Consider the following 25,235-nt stretch of genomic DNA (forward strand, 5'->3'; position numbering starts at 1 on the left):
CCCCGAGCCCGCTGCCCCCAGCCCCACCCCTGCTCTAGTGCCCTCCTATTGAGATGGGCTCAGAGTTCCTCTCTTTGGCAAAGAAACTTTGGGAACCACACGTTGGTGAATGTCGTGGCTTTTCCCGATCGGCAGCTCCATCAGCTGTGGAACTGCTGCAGTGGGAATTGGAAACCTGGGGCTGTGGAGCTTTTTATCCTGGTCCCTTTAGTTGGGAGTGTCCCTGGTGCCGCTCGGTTCGGATCCTGGTTCCGTGTGACCGAAGGCTCGTGAGGGCGCACGGAGCTGAGGAGGAAATGCAGATACCAGGGCGGGTGGGCGGCTCCACGGGACCTTTTCCTGCCCCTCCTGTGCCTTGCCTGGCCTTTCCCAAGCCCCCTTGTGCTATTTTACCGACCCCCTTCCTTCGACTCCATGCCCTGCATTGCCTTTCTCACCACCTTGGCTCCCCACTCCATTTCCCCCGGCTTTGCTTTGCCTTGCCTGCTCTTCCTCTGATTCTCCTTTCCTTGCCCACCTGTCTCCAGCCTTGCCTCACCTTTCCCCACCTGATATTGCATTTCCTCACTTTTCCCCACCCAATATTGCATTTCCTCACCTTCCCCCACCCAATATTGCATTTCCTTGCTTTTCCCTACCGAATATTGCATTTCTTCACCTTTCCCCACCCGACATTGCATTTCCTCACCCGACATTGCATTTCCTGGCCATTCCCAACCATCCCTCGCCTTTCCTTGCCGTGCATGCTCCAACTTGGAGGCAGCCACAGCTCCCTCAGCCGCCTCTTTGGCGAGCTGTGACTTTGCCCGATGTTTTCAGGTTTGTAGCGAGAATGAAAAAACTCATTAGCGCCGAGAGGCCCCTGTGTCCTCTGGAATGTGGCACAGATAAGAGGTTGGAAGGGGAAAATCAGCCCGGTTTTTCTGTCCGGACCCTGTGGATTTGAGTGCAGGGACGTTTTTAATTTGGGTAATTCAGAGACGAGCGAGGTGTTTTTGCTTCCTTTGCAAATCCACAGCGGCATCGTGTGGTTGTTGTGATGAGCGGCGGCAGCGCCCAGGTAAACCCGAGCGCTTTTCCTGCCCGAATTCCTGTGGGAGCAGGAGCCCCTTTGTGGATAAAGTGCTGAGATCGTGCCCATAGCTGGGGGAAAAGAAGAATTATCCCATTGTCGGCTGGGCGGTTTATAGGCTGAGAAAGGGAATTTCTCTTTCTCCTGGATTTACCTGGGCGCTCATGGCAACAACCACACGATGCCGCTGTGGATTTGCACAGGAGGCAAACGCACCTCGCTGCTCTCCAAATCAAAGTTCAAAACTCAAATCTCAGCCCCACCTCCAAGCAATTTGCTCCTTGTCGTGCTGCTCCTCATTAGCGCGATAGGCTGAGCTGCGTGGTGAGCAGGGGGTTCTGCACCCAAATGTTTCAGAAAAAAATATTATTTTTGTCACTTTTGAGCGTCTTTAGTTGAGGGGTAGCCTGGCAAATAAGATACCTTTCCTTTGGTTTTAGGCATTCCCCCTCACCAACAGAGAGAGGTGAAGGTGAGAAGATAAATGTGAAAAAAAATAGCAAATAAAAAAAAAAAACCAACCAAAACAGAGATTAATAATGAAACAGCAATAACCAAAAATACAAAGGCTCTAAGGAAAGAGATTCCCTTCCCCAGTAACTATGAAAACAAAGGAGCAGAGAGGTCCCTCCTGTGGCTCAGGAGATAAAGACAAGGTGGTGGAGAGGCCATTTCTCCAGGCCATGAGGTGGAGAGAGAAAAAACAAAGGAAAATCAGCACAGCAATCCAACCTCTGCCATTACAGAGCTCCCTCCTCCCCAAATTACAACCAGCAGGAATCAAGGACAAGACAAAAACCTGAAGAACAGAAGACAGAGCTCTGTGAGTCTGTTCCTGTCTTCTCAAGGGATGCTCCCATCTCCCAGAGGAAAAGACTCCAGTTCTGCTTTCAGCCCCAAAAGGACAGTGAGACAAACTGTGTGGGTTCAGAACAGAGGGAATATGCAATACAATGTGCATTTTTGAGGCACCCAGGACAGGAAGTGAAAGCAAGGGATGTGTGAGAAAGGCAATTCAAAATGAGAGAGGGGAAGCAGGGCAAGGAAAATCAAGGTCTGGTTGGCCTTGGACTCCTGGGAGCCTCCTGGAGCCTCATCTGGCCCCAGGTCCTGGTTTGGAGGACAGGTGTCTGTCAATAAAGGCAGAAACTTCTCTTTGAAATGGAGAATGGAAACCCCCTCCCTCCAAATTATTATAATTATGAAATTAAGGGGCTCTCAGGCAAAGATAGGGGAATTAGGAATAACAGTTCTTTACTAGGAAAATTAAAATAGAAATACAGGTTTACAAAGAACAATCCCAACCCTGCCAGAGTCAGAATCCAAGCTGACACCCATCAGTCAGTCAGGGTGGTGGCACAGTCCCATTCAATGGTGGCTGCATCCTCCTGCAGTGGCAGATGTGGTTCAGCTGGAGCAGTGCTCCTGGAGAAGGTGCAGTTTCCTCTGAAGGTGCAGGGATGATGTGGAAAGGTCTGGCTTTCCTCTGGAATCCAGTGGGAAGATGGATAACTTGCTGTGCAAAATCTCAGTTTTTATCTGGGTAGGAAAGGCTTGGCTCCTGCCCTGGCTGGAGCATCTCCCAGTGGGATGATGGAATTTTATCAGCCATGCACTGGGACTCACTGGCCATGAACAGGAGATATCTCCTGGAGGGAGGATGGGCTGTGGGAAGATAAAGATGATTGCCCAGCTGGTTTAAAGATGGTCCATTAGCAGATAATGTGTGCCAGGAGATCAGGGGCACTGCCCCAGCTGGTTTAACTGTTGGTGACAGAATCCACATTTCTGGCCACACCCTGCATTGCCACCCAGGACACGCCCCACACAGAGCCACACCCCACAGCTCACCTGGCTCCCCTGTCCAGCCCAGCAGTGCAGGTGTGGAGCAGCCCCAGCCCTGACTAAGGCCAGCCCTGCTGCTCCTGCCCAGCCCCACCTGGAGAGGCCAGGACTGGGATTGTCCCCACGGCAGATCCAGACCCCAAGACATTGCTGCAAGAACACACACAGCACCTTCCTGAGAGCAGGGACACACCCAGAATCTTCCTGAGGAACAGGGACACACCCAGAACCTGCCTGAGGAACAGGGACACACCCAGAACCTTCCAGAGGAGCAGGGACACACCCAGAACCTTCCACAGGAACAGGGACACACCCAGAACCTTCCTGAGGAACAGGGACACACCCAGAACCTGCCTGAGGAACAGGGACACACCCAGAACCTTCCTGAGAGCAAGGACACACCCAGAACCTTCCAGAGGAACAGGGACACACCCAGAACCTGCCTGAGGAACAGGGACACACCCAGAACCTTCCACAGGAACAGGGACACACCCAGAATCTTCCAGAGGAGCAGGGACACACCCAGAACCTGCCTGAGGAACAGGGACACACCCAGAACCTTCCTGAGAGCAGGGACACACCCAGAACCTCCTAAGGGAACAGGGACACACCCAGAACCTTCTACAGGAACAGGGACACACCCAGAACCTTCCAGAGGAACAGGGACACACCCAGAACCTGCCTGAGGAACAGGGACACACCCAGAACCTTCCACAGGAACAGGGACACAGAATTCAGCCCTGCCCTGTCCCCTGTGCCCCAGCACCTCTCCTGCTCCACCTGTCCCATCTGAAGAGCTTGGAGACACCTGGGGCACACCTGGAGACACCCAGAGCTCACCTGGGGACACCCAGGGCACATTTGGAGACACCTGGGGGCACCTCCGGGACACACCTGGAGATACCCAGGGCACACCTGGAGACACCTGGGGCACACCCGGAGACACTCAGGGCACATCTGGAGACACCGGGGGCACACCTGGAGATACCCAGAGCACACCTGGAGACACCCGGGGCACACCTGGAGACACATAGGGCACACCTGGAGAGACTCTGAGCACACCTGGAGACACCCAGGGCACACCTGGAGATACCCAGAGCACACCTGGAGATACCCGGGGCACACCTGGAGACACCTGGGGCACACCTGGAGATACCCGGGGCACACCTGGAGACACCTGGGGCACATCTGGAGATACCCAGAGCACACCTGGAGACACCCGGGGCACACCTGGAGATACCCAGAGCACACCTGGAGACACCCGGGGTACACCTGGAGACACCCGGGGCACACCTGGAGATACCCAGAGCACACCTGGAGACACCTGGGGCACACCTGGAGACACTCAGGGCACATCTGGAGACACCGGGGGCACACCTGGAGATACCCAGAGCACACCTGGAGACTCCCGGGGCACACCTGGAGACACCCGGGGCACACCTGGAGATACCCTGGGCACACCTGGAGACACCCAGAGCACACCTGGAGACACCTGGGGCACACCTGGAAACACCCAGAGCACACCTGGAGACATCTGGGGCACACCTGGAGACACTCAGAGCACACCTGGAGACACCCTGGGCACATCTGGAGTCACCTGGGGCACACCTGGAGACACTCAGGGCACACCTGGAGACTCCCGGGGCATTGTCCAGACCTGTGGGGTGACCAATGTCCTCCATGGAGGTCACACGTGTCCCCTGTCAGTGCCACACGTCCCCTGTGGGGTCACACGTGTGTCCTGCAGGTGTCACACGTGTCCCTGTCACGTGTCCCTGTCACGTGTCCCTGTCACGTGTCCCTGGCGGTTCCCACGCCCCTGCCCGCGCCTCTGGCGCCCCCTGGCGGCCGGAAGTGGCACCGGAGCGCCCGGCCCCGCCCATCTGCTGGCGCCACTTCCGGCTTCCGGTGCCGCGCGGGGACCGGGCGGAAGTAGCAGCGGAAGCGGAAGCAGGGGCGGAAGCGGAAGCGGCGGCCATGGCGGCGGCGGCAGCGGCGGGTCCGGGCAGCGGCCCCGGCGCCGGCGCCGCCCGCACCAAGAAGAAGCAAAAGCGCTTCGTGCCGCAGCGCGTGAAGCTGCCGCGGGCCGCGGACCCGCTGCTGGCCGTGCTGAGCTGGGGAGTCACGCACCAGGTCAGGAGCCGGCACCGGGACCCCCGCGGCGCTTCCCCCGGGACCCTCGGCCCATCCCGGGATCCCCATCCCTTGCCCCGTTATCCCCCATCCCCTCCCGAGGGAGCCCCGGGGGTTTGGGGGTCTCAGGGGCCCGGTGGGTGTGCGGGGGTTTCCCGGGGGTTTGGGGGTCTCAGGGGCCCGGTGGGTGCCCGGGGGTTTCCCGGGGGTCTCCCCGCCCGGTGGGTGCCCGGGGGGTCTCCGGTGGTCCCAACTCTCCCTCCCCAGATCAACGAGCTGAGCCAGGTGCCGCTGCCCGTGATGCTGCTGCCCGACGATTTCAAAGCCAGCTCCAAAATCAAAGTCAACAACCACCTGTTCAACAGGTGAGCAGCGCGGGTGGGGGATGGGAACAGCCCAAAAACTCACCAAAAACTCACCAAAAACTCACCAAAAACTCACCAAAAACTCACCAACCCCCCCCCCCGAACGCAGGGAGAACCTGCCCAGCCACTTCAAGTTCAAGGAGTACTGCCCGCAGGTGTTCCGAAACCTGCGCGAGAGGTTCGGCGTGGATGACCAGGATTACCAGGTGTGTGGGGGAGGGGTGGGGGGGGGTTGGGGCGCCCCCCCCGCGCTGCTGCCACCTGTCCCCTGTGCCCGCAGGTGTCCCTGGCCCGCAGCGCCCCCCGCTGGGCCGGCACGGGGCGGCACCTGCTGCTCTCTGCGGATCGAACGCTGGTGCTGAAGGAGCTGTCGAGCGAGGGCGTGGCCGATGTGCACGGGCTGCTGTCACACTACCACCAGGTGCGGGGGACAGGGGGACACCTGGGGGTCACCTGTGTGCCAGCAGTGTCACCTGGGACACCTGGGGGTCACCTGGGTGTCACCTGTGTGCCAACAGTGTCACCTGGGACACCTGGGGGTCACCTGTGTGTCACCTGTGTGCCAACAGTGTCACCTGGGACACCTGGGTGTCACCTGTGTGTCCGCAGTGTTACCTGTGTGTACAACAGTGTCACCTCTGTCTCCCTGTCCCCAGTTTGTGATGCAGTGTTCCTGTGTCACTGTCCCTGTGCCACTGTCCCTGTGTCACCCTGTGTCCCTGTGTCCCCAGTTTGTGGTGCAGTGTCCCTGTGTCCCTGTGTCACTGTCCCTGTGTCACTGTCCCTGTGTCACTGTGTCACTGTCCCTGTGTCCCTGTCCCCAGTTTGTGGTGCAGTGCCACGGGCAGACCCTGCTGCCGCGGTTCCTGGGCATGTCACTGTCCCTGTGTCACTGTCCCTGTGTCACTGTGTCACTGTCCCTGTGTCCCTGTGTCCCCAGTTTGTGGTGCAGTGCCACGGGCAGACCCTGCTGCCGCGGTTCCTGGGCATGTCACTGTCCCTGTGTCACTGTCCCTGTGTCACTGTCCCTGTGTCACCCTGTGTCCCTGTGTCCCCAGTTTGTGGTGCAGTGTCCCTGTGTCCCTGTGTCACTGTCCCTGTGTCACCCTGTGTCCCTGTGTCCCCAGTTTGTGGTGCAGTGCCACGGGCAGACCCTGCTGCCGCGGTTCCTGGGCATGTCACTGTCCCTGTGTCCCTGTCCCTGTGTCCCTGTGTCACTGTCCCTGTGTCACTGTCCCTGTGTCCCTGTGTCACTCTGTGTCCCTGTCCCCAGTTTGTGGTGCAGTGTCCCTGTGTCCCTGTGTCACTGTCCCTGTGTCCCTGTGTCACTGTCCCTGTGTCCCTGTGTCACTCTGTGTCCCTGTCCCCAGTTTATGGTGCAGTGCCACGGGCAGACCCTGCTGCCGCGGTTCCTGGGCATGTCACTGTCCCTGTGTCACTGTCCCTGTGTCCCTGTGTCACTCTGTGTCCCTGTGTCCCCAGTTTGTGGTGCAGTGCCACGGGCAGACGCTGCTGCCGCGGTTCCTGGGCATGTCACTGTCCCTGTGTCACTGTCCCTGTGTCACTGTCCCTGTGTCCCTGTGTCACTGTCCCTGTGTCCCTGTGTCACTGTCCCTGTGTCCCTGTCCCCAGTTTGTGGTGCAGTGCCACGGGCAGACCCTGCTGCCGCGGTTCCTGGGCATGTCACTGTCCCTGTGTCACTGTCCCTGTGTCACCCTGTGTCCCTGTGTCCCCAGTTTGTGGTGCAGTGCCACGGGCAGACGCTGCTGCCGCGGTTCCTGGGCATGTACCGTGTCAGTGTGGACAGTGAGGACACTTACCTGCTGGTCATGAGGAACCTGTTCAGCCACCGCCTGCCCGTGCACAGGAAGTACGACCTGAAGGTACTGGGGTGTCCCCCCCCCACTCCTGCTCTGGGGCAGCCTCCCCCTAAGCTGCTCTCACCTCTTCCTCCTCCCAGGGCTCCCTGGTGGACAGAGAGGCCAGTGACAAGGAGAAGGTACTGCAGGGAAGTGCTGTGACCCCCCAGATGTGGGGCTGGGGTCTGCAGGTCTCGTTCTTCCTCCCCCCCATAGTGACAACTGTCATGTAATAATGATTTGTAATAATTGTTATGATAATGTTATGATAATGACCTGTCCCCACCCCCTGGAGGGCTCGTTCCCCTGGGGAGGGACTCACCTGTGATCCCACAGGTACAGCCAGGGAGGGTCCCACAGCCCTGGGGTGCCCCTCCAGCTCAGGGGTGTTTTGGGGGGCTGCCCCCCCCCCCGCCCATCCCCCCCAGGGCAAGGAGCTGCCCACGCTGAAGGACGTGGATTTCCTCAACAAGAACGAGAAGGTGTTTGTGGAGGAGGAGCAGCAGAGAGAGTTCATGGACAAGCTCAAACGGGATGTGGAGGTGGGAACTGGGGGGGCTGCACCCCCAGGGGGACACTGAGGGGGGCAGTTCCCCCCCTCTCAGCCATGGGAGTGCCCCCACCCCAAATGAGCCTTTGTTTGGCCACCCAGTGCCCAGGCTCTGGGGGTTGGGGGCAAGACCCCCCTGTTCCCAGGGTTTGGGGTGCAAACCCCCCCTGTGCCCAGGATTTGAGATTTTGGGGTGCAAACCCCCCTGTACCCAGGGTTTGAGATTTTGGGGGGCAAACCCCCCCTGCACCCAGGGTTTGAGATTTTGGGGGGCAAACCCCCCCTGTGCCCAGGGTTTGAGATTTCGGGGTGCAAACCCCCCCTGTACCCAGGGTTTGAGATTTTGGGGGGCAAACCCCCCCTGCACCCAGGGTTTGAGATTTTGGGGGGCAAACCCCCCCTGCGCCCAGGGTTTGAGATTTTGGGGGGCAAACCCCCCCTGTACCCAGGGTTTGAGATTTGGGGGGGCAAACCCCCCTGTTCCCAGGGTTTGGGGGTTTGGGGGTGGGGGGCGTTCTCCCCACCCCTACTGATCCCTTGCTTGTCCCCCCAGCTTTGAGAATCCAGGTGGTTTTTGGGGGTCGTGTCCAGTATTTGATGGTTGTGGGGGTCCCTTCTCAGTGCCCAGGCTCTGGGGAATTTTGGGGGGCCATGCCCAAGCTCTGGGGGTTTGGGGGGGGCCATGCCCAGGCTCTGGGGGTTTGGGGGGCCATACCCAGGCTCTGGGGGTTTTGGGGGGGCCATTCCCAGTCTCTGGGAGTTTGGGGGGGCCATACCCAGGCTCTGGGAGTTTTGGGGTGAAACCCCCGATGTTTTTGGCATGCCCCTCCCCCCAATTCCTGCCGTTCCCCCCCAGTTCCTGGTGCAGCAGAAGCTGATGGACTACAGCCTGCTGCTGGGCATCCACGAGGTGGAACGGGGGGAGCAGGAGGAGGAGGAGGAGCTGGAGGAAGAAGAGCCCGGGGGGGGTGATGAGGGGGGGCTGGGGGGTCCCTATGGCACCTCCCCCGAGGGGCTGGGGGGGCTCCTCAACTCCTGCCGCCCCCTGGGCCCCGGAGAGTTCGACCCCGGCGTGGACGTGTACGCGCTGCGGGGGGCCGAGGGTGAGCGGGGTTTGGGGGGGTTTGGGAGGGGGTTTGGGGGGGTTTGGGGGTGCAGGGGGCACTGAGCCCCCCCCGCTGTGCCCCCCCAGGAGCCCCCAGACGTGAGGTGTATTTCATGGGGCTGATCGATGTCCTCACCCAGTACGACGCCCGCAAGAAGGCGGCGCACGCGGCCAAGACGGTCAAACACGGGGTGAGGGGATGGGGGGATTCTGGAATGGGGGGATTCTGGAATGGGGGGGCTGAGGAATGGGGGGGGGATCCTGGAATGGGGGGCTGGGGAATGGGAGGGTGAGGGGATGGGGGGCTGGGGAATGGGGGGGGATCCTGGAATGGGAGGCTGAGGAATGGGGGGGGGGTCCTGGAATGGGGGAGGATCCTGGAATGGGGGGCTGGGGAATGGGGTGGGCTGCGGGAATTGGGGGGGCTGTGGGGATGGGGGGGGGCTGTTGGAATGGGGGGGGCTGTGGGAATGGGGGGGGGCTGCAGGAATTGGGGGGGGGGGGTTCCTGAAATGGGGGGGGGGTTCTGAAATGGGGAGGGGGTCTCAAAATGGGGAGGGGTTCCTGAAATGGGGGAGGGGGAGCTCCTGAGATGGGGAGGGGGCTCCTGAATTGGGGAAGGGCTCTGTTTTGGGGTGCCCGTGGGGGTCTCAGGGGGGTTCCTGGGGTCTGGCTCAGTTTCGGGGTGCCCATGGGGGTCTCAGGGGGTTCCTCGGCCCGGCTCAGTTTCGGGGGGCCCTGACCCGGTGCCCCCCAGGCGGGAGCCGAGATCTCCACCGTGCATCCCGAGCAATACGCCAAACGCTTCCTGGATTTCATCACCAACATCTTCGCCTGAGGGGGCCCCGCCCCCCACGGGACCAAACCCCCCCCCCACGCCCCCCATAGCAGCCCCCAGCCCACAATGGGGTCTCACTACTCAAGTGCCTTAACTTTCTGTTGGGGGGTCTGGGGGGGTCTGGGGTGCCCCCCCACCCCGCTCGAGGGGCTCTGGGACCCTCCTGCCTCCTCCCAAACCTGGGGGGGGTCAAACACTACTTGCCCCGGAGGGGGTGCAGCCCCCCGCCCCCCTTTTTCCAAAGGGGCTGGGGGCACACCCTGCTCCCCCCAATGTGGGACCTGGGGGGATGCACAGCTCCCCCCCCACCCTTTGCTGCAGCTCCCGGGGGTCTGAGCGGGACCCCGGCCCGGTGGGACCCCCGGGTGGGCGGGGCCCTGCTGGGCTGACACCCCCTCCCCCATTTGTTGGCGTGTCGCGGGTCGTGTTCCCCTCCCCCACCCCGTTTTGTGGGGCTCCTTCCCCCGCTCCGCACCCCGAGAAATAAATTATTGAACCGGGCTGGAGTCTGCGCCGCTCCCGGGGACCCCCAAATTCCCGGGGACCCCCAAATTCCCGGGACCCCCGAACTCTCAGGGACCCCCAAATTCCCAGGGATACTCAGATTCCCGGGAGCCCCCAAATTCCCAGGGACCCCCGAATTCCCGGGAGCCCCAAATTCCCAGGGACTCCCGAATTCTAAGAGCCCCCCAAACTCCCAGGGACCCCGAATTCTAAGAGCCCCCCAAACCCCCAGGGACCCCCGAATTCCCGGGCACCCCCGAACTCCCAGGGACCCCCCGAATTCCCAGGGATCCTCAAATTCGCAGAGACCCCCGAATTCCCAGCGACCCTCAAATTCCTATAGACCCCCAAATTCCCAGGGACCCCCAAACTCTCGGCTCAACGCCCCCTCCCAGGCCCCGCCCCTCCCTTGGCCCCGCCCCCACGCGCGTTGCCATGGCGACGCCCTCTCCCGCCAGCCCCGCGCGCCGTTGCCATGGCGCCGCCCCTCCCCCCCATCCCGTTGCCATGGCGGCCCCGCCCCGCGCGGTCACGTGAGGCGGCGCGCGCAGGGCGCCCCCCGCCGCCGGACGCGCCCGCGATGCTGCGCCCGCCCGGGCCCGGTGCGTGCGGGACCCCCGGGAACCGCGACCCCCGCGACCCCCGAGCCCCGCGGGACCCCCCCCGGCACCGCCCCGCGCCCGCCCTGCCCGCGCCCCCCGCCCCGGGCCTGCTGCTGCCTCCACCGCAGCGACCCCCCCCGGCCCCTCCCTGGGCCTCAGCGCGACCCCCGAACCCCCCCGGGCTCAGCGACCATCACCCCCCTCCTCACCCCCTCACCGGGCCTCACCGGGACCCCCCGGGCCTGTCCTGCCTCCCCCGGGCCTGACCGGGATCCCCCGGGCCTGTCCTGCCTCCCCCGGGCCTCAGCGGGACCCCCGAACCATCCCGGGCATTATCGGGGCTCACCGACCATCACCCCCCCTCAGCCCCTCCCGGGCCTCACCGGGAGCCCTCACGGCCCCCCGGGCCTGTCTTGTCACCGCTCGGGCCTCACCGGGACCCCCCGGGCCTGTTCATCCCCCCCCGCCCCATTCCCGGCCGCATCCCCCATCCCCCACCCTGCCCCCCCCGCATGGAGCCCCCCGGGGATCTCGGGGGGGTGGGGGGGCACACCGGGGGGTGGGGGGGGGCACACCGAGGGGTGGGGGGGGGCACAGCGGGGGGTGGGGGGGCACACCGAGGGGTGGGGGGGGGCACAGCGGTGTGTTCAGCCCCCCCCGACCCGCGGGGCTGTGAGAACAGGGGGGGTTTTACCCCCCGACCCCCGGCTGGGCGGGTTTGGGGGGGGCTGCGGGGCTGGGGGCGTGCGGGGTCCCCTGGGGACACGGGGGTGGCACTGCCCTGGTATTGTGGGGTCACCTGGGCGGGGAGGGGTCGATGAGCCCCCAGGATGGGTTTGGGGGTTTTGGGGACCCCCTGTGACCCCCCCCGTGTGTCCCCCCAGCCCCGGGCTCGTGGCTCTGCTGATCCAGCGCTCGCTGCTCGTGTCCCCCATGGGCTCACCAGGTGGGTGTGGGGGGCGCCCGGGTCTGGGGCCCCCCTGGGCTGTGGGACCCCCCTCGGGCTGTGTGACCCCCCCCGGGCTGTGGGACCCCCACTCTGCACAGCCCTGGGCTCTGGGACCCCCGGGCTGTGGGACCCCCACTCTGCACAGCCCTGGGCTCTGGGACCCCCCTGGGCTGTGTGACCCCCCTGGGCTGTGGGACCCCCCTCGGGCTGTGTGACCCCCCCCGGGCTGTGGGACCCCCACTCTGCACAGCCCTGGGCTCTGGGACCCCCGGGCTGTGTGACCCCCCCCGGACTGTGGGACCCCCACTCTGCACAGCCCCTGGTTTTTGGGACCCCCCTGGGCTGTGGGACCCCCACTCATTCTGTGGTTCTGGGGACCCCCCCGGTCTGTGTGACCCCCCCGGGCTGTGGGACCCCCACTCATTCTGTGGTTCTGGGGACCCCCCCGGTCTGTGTGACCCCTCTCGGTCTGTGTGACCCCCCTCGGGCTGTGGGACCCCCACTCTGCACAGCCCCGGGATCTGAGACCCCCGTGGGACCCCCCTGGTTCTGGGGACCCCCTTGGAACACCTCCCCCTTCATCTGTGGGACCCCCCTGCCATGGAACAGCCCTGGGGTTTTGGGGACCCCCCGGGATGGGGAGGGTGGGGCTGGGGACACCCCAAACCTCAGCCCTGCCCCCCCCAGGGGTCATGGGGGGGTGACACCCCCAGGGTGTCCCAGATTTGAGCACGGGGCAGGTTTAACCCTTGGGGGGGCACCGTGGGTGGGTAAATGTCCCCCCGGGGGGGGGCAGGGGACCCCTCAGGAGCCCCCCAGGGTGCCCTGGCCGGGCTCTGGCCATTTTGGGGGGTCCCTTAAGTGCCCAAACTCAGAGGATGTGGGGGGGTCATGTTTGGGCTCTGATTTTGGGGGTCAGGTTCCCCAAGGTTTTGTGGGCTCCGTGTCTGGTGTCAGAGGATTTTGGGGGGTCTATGCCCGGGCTCTGAGAGGTTTTGGGGGATCCCTGTCCATCTGTGGAAGGTTTTGGGGTCCATGCCCAGTCTGTGAGAGGTTTTGGGGATCCCTGTCTAGTGTCAGAAGTTTTGGGGATCCATGTCCAATCTCAGCGAGTTTTGGGGATCCATGTCCAGTCTCAGAGATTTTGGGGGTCCATGTCCAATCTGTGAGAGGTTTTGGGGATCCATGTCCAGTCTCAGAGGGTTTTAGGGTCCATGCCCAGTCTGTGAAAGATTTTGGGGATCCATGTCCAGTCTCAGAGGTTTTTGGGGTCCATGCCCAGTCTGTGAAAAGTTTTGGGGATCCATGTCCAGTCTCAGAGTTTTTTGGGGTCCATGCCCAGTCTGTGAAAAATTTTGGGGATCCCTGTCCAGTCTCAGAGGATTTTGGGGTCCATGTCCAGTCTGTGAAAAGTTTTGGGGGTCCATGTCCAATCTGTGAAAGGTTTTGGGGATCCATGTCCAGTCTCAGAGGTTTTTGGGATCCGTGCCCAGTCTGTGAAAAGTTTTGGGGGTCCATGTCCAATCTGTGAAAGGTTTTGGGGATCCATGCCCAGTCTCAGAGAATTTTGGGGATCCCTGTCCAGTCTCAGAGGATTTTGGGGATCCATGTCCAGTCTGTGAAAGATTTTGGGGTCCATGCCCAGTCTCAGGCTTTGAAGATCCCATGCCCAGATTTTGGGGTTCCAAGGGTCCCGTGTCCATCCCTGGATGGTTTTGGGGTGTCCCCCCTCCATGTTCTTTGTGTGGGGGGCCCCAGCTGATGGAGCCAGTGGGGTGCAGTCTGTGGGGGTTTTGGGGTCCCCCAAAGGATATTGGGGTGCAGGGTGGGCACCCAGAGCCAGGTGCTGGTGGGGTCCAGACTCAGGAGGTTTTGGGGGGTCCATCTCCATCTCCTGATGGTTTGGGGAGTCCGTGGGTGTTTTGGGGTGTCTGTGCCCTGTCCCTGCCCAGCCTGGGGGTTTTGGGGTTCATGCTCTACAGGATATTGGGGTGTGGGGTCAGGAGTTGGGTGATGGTGCCAAGGGCTCACATCTCTGGGGATGTGGGTGTCTGTGCCCAGCCCCTGATATTTTGGGGTGTCCATGGCTATTTTAGGGTTCGTGCCCAATCTCTGGGTGTTTTGGGGTGTCTGTGGATGTTTTAGGGTTCGTGCCCAATGTTTTGGGGTGTCTGTGTCCAATCTCTGGGTGTTTTGGGGTGTCTGTGGATGTTTTAGGGTTCGTGCCCAATCTCTGGGTGTTTTGGAGTGTCTGTGTCCAGTCTCTTAGTGTTGGGGGCCTGTGCCCACTCTCCAGGTGTTTTGGGGTGTCCCTGGGTGTTTTGGGGTGTCCATGGGTGTTTTGGGGTGTCCATGGGTGTTTCAGGATCCATGCCCAGTCCCTGAGTGGTTTGGGGTGTCCATGGGTATTTTAGATATTTGGGGTGTCTGGATGTTTTGAGGTGTCCCTGCCCAGTCCCTGTGTGTTTTGGGGTGCCCCTTCCCTCTCTCTGTTTCGAGGTGCCCATTCCCTCTCTCTGTGTTTTGGGGTGCCCATTCCCTCTCTCTGTGTTTCAGGGTGCCCATTCCCTCTCTCTGTGTTTTGGGGTGCCCATTCCCTCTTTCTGTGTTCCGGGGTGCCCATTCCCTCTCTCTGTGTTCCGGGGTGCCCATTCCCTCTTTCTGTGTTTTGGGGTGCCCATTCCCTCTCTCTGTGTTTTGGGGTGCCCATCCCCGCTCTCTCCGTGCATTCCGGGGTGCCCATTCCCTCTCTCTGTGTTTTGGGGTGCCCATTCCCTCTTTCTGTGTTTCGGGGTGCCCATTCCCTCTCTCTATGTGTATTGGGGTGCCCATTCCCGCTCTCTGTGTATTTTGGGGTGCCCATTCCCCCTCTCTCAGTGTTTTGGGGTGCCCATCCCCGCTCTCTCCGTGCATTCCGGGGTGCCCATCCCTGCTCTCTCTCTGTGTATTTTGGGGTGCCCATCCCCGCTCTCTCCGCGCGTTCCGGGGTGTCCCCCCGCTGTCCCCGCAGTGTCCTTCGTGCTCTCGAGGATGTCGGGCTGCGGCGCCCCGGCCAAGAGCCGTGTGACGGTTCCGAAGCGCGTCTGGGAGTTCGTGACGCGGGAGCGCGCGGCGCGGCTGGCGCTGCTGGCGCAGGAGGCGCGGGTGCGGATCCTGGTGGACGGCGAGACCCCCGAGCTCTACGTGCTGCAGCTCTGCGCGACCCCCGCGGGGCCGCCCGGCGCCGCCGCGCTCTGCCCGGCGCGCAAGGCGCTCAAGGCGCTGCTCAAGGAGACGGAGAAGGAGCTCAAGAAGCGCAGCCAGCGGCACGGCGAGGTGCTGGGGGCGCGGCCCGAGCCCCCCGCGGGCGCGGCCGGGGCTCCGGGCGAGGAGGAGCCGGAGCGGCAGTGCCCGATCTGCCTGGGCGAGATGCGCGGGCCGCGCACGCTGGAGCGCTGCCGGCACTCGTTCTGCGGCGAGTGCATCGCGCGGGCGCTGCAGGTGCGCTCCGCCTGCCCCGTCTGCGGCCGCTTCTACGGGCAGCTGGTGGGCAACCAGCCCCCCGACGGCCGCATGCTGGTCACCCGCGACGCCGCGCTGCCGCTGCCCGGCTACGAGGCGTTCGGCACCATCATCATCCAGTACGTCTTCCCGCCCGGCGTGCAGGGGGTGAGTGCGGCCCGCGGGGTGGGGCGGGCCCGGGTCTCCTGGGGAGGGTGGGGCGGTGCCGGGTCTTCTGGGGAGGGTGGGGCTGGGCCAGCTCTGTGTCCCCGTGGGTACCCTGAGTGTCCCCGTGGGTTCCCCGAGTGTCCCCATGGGTATCCCCAATACCCTGGGTTGTACTCTGTGCCGCCCGTGGGTACCCCCAATCCCCCAGGTTCAGCCCTGTGCCCCCCAGTCCTGCTGAGTGCCCCCAGCAGCCCAGCTCAGCCCTGTGCCCCCCACTGGCCTTGGTTGCCCAAATGCTCCTGGCCCAGCTCTGTGTCCCCAGCACCCCTGGGTGTCCCCAAGTCCTGTTGGGTGGCCCTGGCACAGTTCTGTGTCCCCAGGGTGTCCCCAAATACCCCTGACCCAGCTCTGTGCCCCCAGTGTCCCAAACCTGCTGGTGCCCCCACCCCCTACACCTCCCCTGTCCCCATCCCTGTCCCCTGTCCCTCACCTGCTGTGTGTCCCCTGCATCCACCTGAGCCTGGGGGTGCCACTCCCCCAGCACCAGACACACTCTGGCATCTGTCCCCTGTGCCCCCTCACCTGTGCTCCTCACTGTGCCCGCTCACCTGTGCCCCTCACTGTGCCCCCTCACCTGTGCCCCTCACTGTGCCCCCTCACCTGTGCCCCCTGAGCTGGGGTGCAGCACCTGGGCACTGCATGGGCACTGCCAGCTGTGCCCCTGTCACTTCTCTGCCACCCTGAGACCCGTGCAGGTGGAGCACCTGAACAGGGGCTGTGGTACCTGTGCCCTCATTACTTCCCCTTCACCTGTTCCCCTCTCACCTGTGCTCTCATCACTCCTCCCTGACCTGTCCCCTCTCTCCTGTTCACCTCTCACCTGTGCCCCCATCACTCTCCTCTCACCTGTCCCCTCTCACCTGTGCCCCCATCACTTCCCCCTCACCTGTGTCCCCTCACCTCTCCCCCCTCACCTGTGCCCTCTCACCTGTGCCCTCATCACTGCCCCCCTCACCTGTACCCCCTCACCTCTCCCCCCTCACCTGTCCCCTCACCTGCCCCTCACCCATCCCCTCCCCTGCCCCTCCCCTGTCCCCTCACCTGTCCCCTCTCCCCTGTCCCCTCCCCTGCCCCCTCCCCTGCCCCCACCTGCCCCTCACCTGTCCCACCCCTCAGGTGGAGCACCCCAACCCGGGTGTGCGTTACCCCGGCACCACGCGTGTTGCGTACCTGCCCGACTGTCCCGAGGGGAACAAGGTGCTGGGGCTGTTCCGCAAGGCATTCGCCCAGCGCCTGACCTTCACCGTGGGCACCTCGCTGACCACCGGCCGCGCCAACGTCATCACCTGGAACGACATCCACCACAAGACCAACTGCACCGGCGGGCCCCAGCTGTGAGCAACGGGCACCTGGGGGGGCGGGGGGGCACCTGGGGGGCACCTGGGAGTACCTGGGGGACATCGGGATACCTGGGGGGGATGTGGGTACCTGGAACGACATTCACCACAAGACCAACTGCACCGGCGGGCCCCAGCTGTGAGGGACAGGGCACCTGGGGGGGTGGGGGGCACCTGGGGGGTACCTGGGGATACCTGGGGGGGTGGGGGACACTTGGAGATACCTGGGGGGCACCTGGGGGGATGGGGGGCACCCGGAGATACCTGGGGGACAGCTGGGGCACTGGGGGGTACCTGGGGTGATGGGGGAGTGGGGGGCACCTGGAGATACCTGGGAACACTTGGGGGGCTGGGAGGTACCTGGGGTGATGGGGGAGTGGGAGGCACCTGGAGATACCTGGGAACACCTGGGGGTCAAGGGGGGGATGGGGGGTTCCTGGGGGGATACCTGGGAACACCTAGAGGGTACCTGGGGATATCTGGGGGACTGGGGGAGTACCTGGGAACACCTGGGGGACAGGGGGGGCACCTGGGGACACCTAGGGAGATGGGCGAGAGCTGAGGGGTACCTGGGGATATTTAGGGGGCACCTGGGAGGGATGGGGATACCTGGGGGTACCTGAGAACACCTGGGGGTACCTGGGGGATACCTGAGGGGTTGGGAATGGGGGAATGCCACCTCCACAATGGCAGCAGCTGTGCAGGGCTGGGGGGCTCGGGGGGGCTGGGGGGATGTGAGGGGAGGGGGCACGGCCTGACTGACCCCCCCCGTGCCCCCAGGTTCGGGTACCCCGACCCCACGTACCTCGCCCGGGTGCAGGAGGAGCTGCGGGCCAAGGGCATCACCGAGGACTGAGGGGGGCACGGGGACCCTCCCGGGCGGGGGGAGCCCCCCAGGGTCACCCCCAGGGTCAGCAGGGACCCCCCGGACCCTCCCTGGGAAAGGGGACCCCCGGGCAGGGGGATCCCCCCATAGGAGGGGGCAGGAGCAGCACCCCCCGGTAATGGGGGAGCCCCCAAAGCCCTGGGCAGGGGGAGCCCCCATTCAACAGGACCCCCCTGCAGGGGAACCCCCCCCATACAGCCCTGAGCAGGAGGAGCCCCCCATTCACTGGGACCCCCCTGCAGGGGGATCCCCCCCATACAGCCCTGAGCAGGGGGATCCCCCCATTCACTGGGACCCCCCTGCAGGGGGATCCCCCCCACAGCCCTGAGCAGGGGGAGCCTCCCATTCAACAGGACCCCCCTGCAGGGGGAGCCCCCCGCCCCCCTGGCTGGCAGGGGGAGCCCCCCATTCACTGGGACCCCCCTGCAGGGGGATCCCCCCCACAGCCCTGAGCAGGGGGATCCCCCCATTCACTGGGACCCCCCTGCAGGGGGAGCCCCCCGCCCCCCTGGCTGGCAGGGGGTCACAGGGAGGGGCTCAGGCCCCCCCCGGGGCGCTGGTGCTGCCCAGCCCCCACAGCACGGACAGACGGACCCCTGTACATAGCCCTGACCCCCAGACAGACAGGGGGTCCCTGCCCCCCCACCCTGGGGGGTGCCACCCTCGGGGGGGGTTATTTATTTTTTATTTCCCCCCCAGGTCTGTAACTTTGATCCAATAAAAATATGCAATGGACTGAGGGGTGCTGGGGGGGCTGGGCTGGGTGGGGGGCAGGGCTGGGGACACTGGAGACGTGGGATTTGGGGTGGGACATGGAGGGGCTGGGGTGAGGACACTGGGATGGGACATTGGGACACTGGGATGGACACTGGGACACTGGGATGGGACATGGGGACACTGGGATGGGACACTGGGATGGACACTGGGACACTGGGATGGACATGGGGACACTGGGATGGGACACTGGGATGGACACTGGGACACTGGGATGGGACATTGGGACACTGGGATGGGACATTGGGACACTGGGATGGACATGGGGACACTGGGATGGGACATGGGGACACTGGGATGGGATATTGGGACACTGAGATGGACAATGGGATGGACACTGGGACACTGGGATGGACACTGGGACATTGGGATGGGACACTGGGACACTGGGATGGGACATTGGGACACTGGGATGGACACTGGGACACTGGGATGGACATGAGGACACTGGAATGGGACACTGGGATGGGACATCGGGACACTGGGATGGGACACTGGGACACTGGGATGGGACACTGGGATGGGATGTTGGGACACTGGGATGGGGACAGTGGGTGACAGGGGCTGGGAAGGCAGGATGGACACGGGGGTGGGACTGACATTGGGGTTTGGGATGGGGGCCCTGGGCTGGACCCTCAGGGCAGGGGGGGTGACACAATTATGGGGTGGCTGGGGAGGGTTTTGGGGTTCGGCTGTGCGGGATGTTGGGGGGTGGGGGCTACAGGGTCAAATCTCAGCCTGTGCCCAGCCCCCCATTTTTGGGGTCTCTGTGGGTGTTTTACGGTCCATGCCCAGTCCCTGTGTGTTTTGGGGTGTCTGTGGGTGTTTTAGGGTCCATGCCCAGTCTCTGTGTGTTTTGGGGTGTCTGTGGGTGTTTTAGGGTCCGTGCCCTGTGTGTTTTGGGGTGTCCCTGGCCCCAGCTGGGTGTCACCAGTGGTGTGCTGGGTCCCTGTGTGAGGACACTCAGTGCCTGGTCCCAGTGGCCCCCCCAGGGCCCCGATGGCCGCCGGGACCCTGAGCCCTGCCCAGGAGCCCCAGGCTGAGGCTGCAGCCAATTCCTGACCCGGCAAATCCTGGGATCCACCAGCCTGTGATCCATCCCTGGGATCCACCAGCCTGGGATCCACCCCAGGGGATCCACCAGCCTGGGATCCACCCCAGGGGATCCACCCCAGGGGATCCACCACCCTGGGATCCATCCCTGGGATCCACCAGTCCGGGATCCACCCCAGGGGATCCACCAGCCTGGGATCCACCCCAGGTGATCCACCCCAGGGATCCATCAGCCTGGGATCCACCCCAGGGGATCCACCCCAGGGGATCCACCCCAGGTGATCCACCAGCCTGGGATCCATCCCTGGGATCCATCAGCCTGGGATCCATCTTGGGAACTGTGCAGTGGTTCCATGGAAATCCAGATCCATGAAATTTGAGCTTCTTGTCCATCCCAGAGGATCCACCCCAGGATCCACCCCAGGGGATCCACCCCAGGATCCATCCCAGGATCCACCCCAGGATCCATCCCAGGGGATCCACCCCAGGATCCATCCCAGAGGATCCATCCCAGGATCCACCCCAGGATCCATCCCAGGATCCATCCCATGATCCACCCCAGGATCCATCCCAGAGGATCCATCCCAGAGGATCCATCCCAGAGGATCCACCCCAGGATCCATCCCAGAGGATCCATCCCAGGATCCACCCCAGGATCCATCCCAGGGGGTTCCCAGGACACTCTTTTCCATCTTTCCCAAAAATGGGGACAGAGTTTCCCTTTCAGGAATTCGGAGCCCTTGAACTCACCAGGACCATCGGGAACGGGGCTGGAGGGGATTTGGGGTTTATAGGGGATAGGGGGGGGCTATAAGGGATGGGGGGGGCTATAGGGGATATGGGGGGGCCATAGGGGTTATGGGGGGGCTATAGGGGATATATGGGGCTATAGGGGATGTGGGTGGCTATAGGGGATATGGGGGGGCTATGGGGGATATGAGGGGCCATAGGGGATATGGGGGGGCTATGGGGGATATGAGGGGCCATAGGGGATATGGGGGGGCTATAGGGGATATATGGGGCTATAGGGGATGTGGGGGGGCTATGGGGGATGGGAGATCCAGGCCGTTTTCCCCCCAGCCCCGTTTCTGCAGAGCCCAGCAGGGAGCTGGGCCGGCCCCGAGCCTGTGGGGAGAGCCCAGAGCAGCTGAGTCCTGGCACAGCCTCCAGTGATTCCCACCCTCCCTGAGACCCTCAAATTCATCTGGGCCCCCCTCACACCCGGCTCCATCCCAGGGAATTCCCGGGTCTGGCTGAGGCTCCCCTGGTCCTGCCGGGACAGCGCTGGGTTGGGTGGGGATGGGGATGGGGATGGGGGTTGGTCCCACCCCGGGGAGGAGCCGCTTCCATGGGCTGACTGGGATCGGGGGTTTCTTTACTGCCAGGGATCTTTGTCCATGTGAATCATTTATTTTCTTACCCTTTGTTTATTAATGTCGCTGCTGTTCCTGTTCCTCCTCCTGTGTGGTTGCTGTTTGCAGTAAATTGTTTTTATCTCCCCTGGGATCTTTGCCTTCTGTGCCTCAGGTGAGGGGAGGGGGAGCAGTGCCTGGTTTGGAGCCTCTAAACTGGGAACCATCATTTCTGACCCACAACAGCTCAGCTGGGACCCAGAGCAGGGTTGAGACAAGGCCAGAAGTGCCCAGAGCAGGATGGACACAGGCCTGGCCTGAGATTTGAGTGTTTGCTCCGCAGCCCCTGGCACGGGGTGGGTGCTGCTGGTTGTGCTGCCCCAGCCTGGCCACGTTTCCACATCAGGATCCTTCTCAGGGCAGGGAGAGGGATCAGGGTCTTTGCTGTGGGATTTCAGCTCATGGCAGGGTGAGCTCAGTGCTGCTCCTGCTCTGGCCTTGGGTGCTGCTCTGGGAATTGCTAAATAATTCCTAAATAATCCTGCCCCTCTTAGGGGGAGAGCCAGGGAAGGGGGATTCTCAACCTTTCACCTCCTTCTGCTCTGTTACAGAAGCTTTGGGGAATCCAGAATTCCCTTTGGATGTTCCTGTTTCTGTTCCTCACACCATGGCTGGATCAAGGAGGAGATTTCCAGGGAGGCCCGAGGGTGCAGAGCCATGGTGGTGTGGGGTGCAGGAGAAAATGGGCCAGGATTTGGGGACAGTCTCTGCTCCAGTGGTTTGGAGTTCACCCCTGAGCTGAAGTGATAAAAGAGCAGCAGGTACCAAACACCAACAGAGCAGAGACCCGGGCAGGAGAGACCCAGAGCTGGGACAGGGACTGCAGGGACAGGGACAGGGACAGCAGGGACAGCAGGGACAGGGACAGCAGGGACAGCCAGGCCGGGATGTCACTGCAGGGACACTGCCTGGGGGGCAGGGGAGAGGGGACACTGAGTGTGAGTGAAAACGAGTGTGACACTGAGTGTGATACAGTGTGCACAGTGTGACACTGAGTGTGAGTGTGGCACTGAGTGTGACAATGAGTGTGACACTGAATGTGACAGTGAGTGTGGACAGTGACTGTGACACTGAATCTCACACTGAGTGTGAGTGTGACACTGAGTGTGGGGACTGAGTGTGACCCTTAGTGTGACACAGTGTGACCCTGAGTGTGACCCTGAGTGTGACACATTGTGACCCTGACTGTGCCCCTGGCTCTGCACACAGACTGTGACACTGTGTGACACAGTGTGACCCTGACTGTGCCCCTGGCTCTGCACACAGACTGTGACACTGTGTGACACTGTGTGACACATTGTGACCCTGACTGTGCCCCTGGCTCTGCACACAGATTGTGACACTGTGTGACACTGTATGACCCTGACTGTGCCCCTGGCTCTGCACACAGACTGTGACACTGTGTGACACAGTGTGACACATTGTGACCCTGACTGTGCCCCTGGCTCTGCACACAGATTGTGACACTGTGTGACACATTGTGACCCTGTGCCCCTGGCTCTGCACACAGACTGTGACACTGTGTGACACTGTGTGCCCCTGGCTCTGCACACAGACTGTGACACTGTGTGACACTGTGTGACACAGTGTGACCCTGACTGTGCCCCTGGCTCTGCACACAGACTGTGACACTGTGTGACACAGTGTGACCCTGAGTGTGACCCTGAGTGTGACACTGTGTGACCCTGACTGTGCCCCTGGCTCTGCACACAGACTGTGACACTGTGTGACACAGTGTGACCCTGGCTCTGCACACAGACTGTGACACAGTGTGACACTGTGTGACACAGTGTGACCCTGACTGTGCCCCTGGCTCTGCACACGGACTGTGACACTGTGTGACACTGTGTGACCCTGACTGTGCCCCTGGCTCTGCACACAGACTGTGACACTGTGTGACACTGTGTGACACAGTGTGACCCTGACTGTGCCCCTGGCTCTGCACACAGACTGTGACACTGTGTGACACAGTGTGACCCTGACTGTGCCCCTGGCTCTGCACACGCTCTGTGGCCCCACTGAGTCTCTCCCCGGCAGCAGCACAGCAGCGATTGCCCTCCCCGGGGGGAAGGGGGTCTCAAAACCCCCCTGGCGAGGGTCTCAAAGACCCCTGAGTGAGACCCTGGTGTCTGAATTCCAACCCCTGAGGGAAACACAGAGGGAATGGAAACAGCCACCAAAATTAGTAAAGTGTAAATTAGATTGTTAGAACGTAGATAAATAGACTTTTTGGAATGTTTGTGATAAGGGACACGTGGCCAAGATGGAGAATTTGGGGGTGGACACCTTTTCCTCCTTCTTCTCCCTGTCATCCATGTTGGGTGACATGTTGACACTCTTGGATTGGATGGGGTCAGGGCTGGACCATTTAATAAAATTGTATTGTATTGGGAAATTGTTATAAACATGTAACATGTAGTTCAGACTATATAAGATCAGCCCTGCCTTCACCAGGCAGATTCCACCATGGATGCCAGGCTGGGCAGACCCTGCTGGCCAAGCAAAAAGTCCCTGAGATAAGAAATAATAAATAATCATTGGAACAAGAGAAAACCATCTCCTGCAGTCTCTCATCAGCTGCTTCAGGAAAAAACCAGGATTTAAACCACTGCATGTCCCTCTGAGGTGATGTTGGGTCTAAGGAGAAACCCCAGACTGGGACAACCCGGAGGGGGGGCAGTGCCAGTGGGGCTCATTCCTCAGGATGGGCTGGGCTGTCACACCCCCCACCCGGCAGCAGCGCTGGGAACGGGCTGTGAAAAACCACCCGGGACCCTCGGACACGGGATCTGCCCTGGGGAGGGTCCCGGGGCCAGGGAAGGGCAGATCAGTCCCACCCCAAACGTGGTGAGAGCTGCAGGGGACGGGAAACACAAAATGTCCCTCAAGGGATTTGATGTGGGGTGACAACAGCCCGGAATGTCACCAACTGTGTCACCAGGGCTGTGGGTGGCACTGCCAGCGCTTGTGAGACTGACAGGGATGATGAGGATAAGGATGGGAATGGGAATCGTTATTTATGATAATTATGATTATCATTATGATAAACAAATTATCCCTGTGGGAGATATCACCTGTTAATGGGCCATTGTTTAAAACTGGGTGTGGCAGTGCCCTGATCTCCTGGCACACATTGTCTGCTAATGGGCCATCTTTAAACCAGCTGGGCAATCATCTTTATCTTTCCCATGACCCACCCTTCATCCAGGAGCTATCACCTGTTAATGGGCCATTGTTAAAAACTGGGTGTGGCAGAGATTCTTATCCCTGTGGGAGATATCTCCTGTTAATGGGTCATTGTTTAAAACTGGGTGTGGCAGTGCCCCTGATCTCCTGGCACACATTATCTGCTAATGGGCCATCTTTAAACCAACTGGGCAATCATCTTTATCTTCCCACAGCCCATCCTCCCTCCAGGAGATATCTCCTGTTCATGGCCACTGAGTCCCAGTGCATGGCTGATAAAATTCCATCATCCCACTGGGAGATGCTCCACCCAGGGCAGGAGCCAAGCCTTTCCTACCCAGAGAAAAACTGAGATTTTGGACAGCAAGTTATCCATCTTCCCACTGGATTCCAGAGGAAAGCCAGACCTTTCCACATCATCCCTGCACCTTCAGAGGAAACTGCACCTTCTGCAGGAGCACTGCTCCAGCTGAACCACATCTGCCCCTGCAGGAGGATGCAGCCACCATTGAATGGGACTGTGCCACCACCCTGACTGACTGACGGGTGTCAGCTTGGATTCTGACTCTGGCAGGGTTGGGATTGTTCTTTGTAATTCTGTATTTCTATTTTAATTACCCTAGTAAAGAATTGTTATTCCTAATTCCCCTATCTTTGCCTGAGAGCCCCTTAATTTAAAGATTATAATAATTTGGAGGGAGGGGGTTTCCATTCTCCATTTCAAACAGAAGCTCCTGCCTTTATTGGCAGACACCTGTCCTCCAAACCAGGACAGGGGTTGGTGTGGGGTGAGTGGGTGGGGTGCAGCAAGGGCTGGGGGATGTCCCAGTTGTGGCCAGGAAAGGGTTAATCCCTGCAGTTAATTTCAACTGTGAGGGGCAGGCCCAGCACCCCCAGGTCTGCTCCCCTCCTCCAGGTGTGTCCCACCTGAGGCAGGATCAGCCTCAGGGAGCTCCATTTCTAACACTGCACGGGGAATTTGGGGGATTTGGGGCGTTGGTGGGTGAATTTGAGATAATTTGGGGATGATTTTGAGGTGATTTGGGATAATTTGGGG

General features: G+C 61.7%; 3 protein-coding genes across 3 annotated transcripts in view; all 3 read left to right on the top strand.

Annotated features, from left to right (window-relative positions):
- The window catches only part of KIF5A (kinesin family member 5A), a gene marked incomplete at its 3' end in the record, with an annotated part of 27,765 nt that extends 22,912 nt beyond the window's left edge, over positions 1 to 4,853 (top strand). The window contains exon 23 of the mRNA XM_079329254.1: positions 4,665 to 4,853. Coding sequence (XP_079185380.1) covers positions 4,665 to 4,853 — 189 coding nt within the window. The remainder of the gene's footprint in view (positions 1 to 4,664) is intronic.
- PIP4K2C (phosphatidylinositol-5-phosphate 4-kinase type 2 gamma) lies at positions 4,844 to 10,262 on the top strand. Its single transcript, XM_079329117.1, has 10 exons — positions 4,844 to 5,050; positions 5,318 to 5,415; positions 5,525 to 5,621; positions 5,696 to 5,836; positions 7,152 to 7,298; positions 7,376 to 7,414; positions 7,703 to 7,816; positions 8,681 to 8,927; positions 9,017 to 9,120; positions 9,687 to 10,262. Exons 1-10 carry the CDS (start codon positions 4,895 to 4,897, stop codon positions 9,765 to 9,767), a joined length of 1,224 nt encoding a protein of 407 aa, XP_079185243.1. The 5' UTR covers positions 4,844 to 4,894; the 3' UTR covers positions 9,768 to 10,262.
- Positions 10,263 to 10,779: 517 nt separating this feature from the next.
- Positions 10,780 to 17,841, top strand: DTX3 (deltex E3 ubiquitin ligase 3). Its single transcript, XM_079329118.1, has 5 exons — positions 10,780 to 10,873; positions 11,758 to 11,819; positions 14,833 to 15,470; positions 16,647 to 16,864; positions 17,648 to 17,841. Exons 2-5 carry the CDS (start codon positions 11,807 to 11,809, stop codon positions 17,721 to 17,723), a joined length of 945 nt encoding a protein of 314 aa, XP_079185244.1. The 5' UTR covers positions 10,780 to 10,873; positions 11,758 to 11,806; the 3' UTR covers positions 17,724 to 17,841.
- Positions 17,842 to 25,235: the final 7,394 nt, after the last annotated feature.

This window comes from Erithacus rubecula, assembly GCF_903797595.1.
Source record: "Erithacus rubecula genome assembly, chromosome: 31".
NCBI classification, from domain to species: domain Eukaryota; kingdom Metazoa; phylum Chordata; class Aves; order Passeriformes; family Muscicapidae; genus Erithacus; species Erithacus rubecula.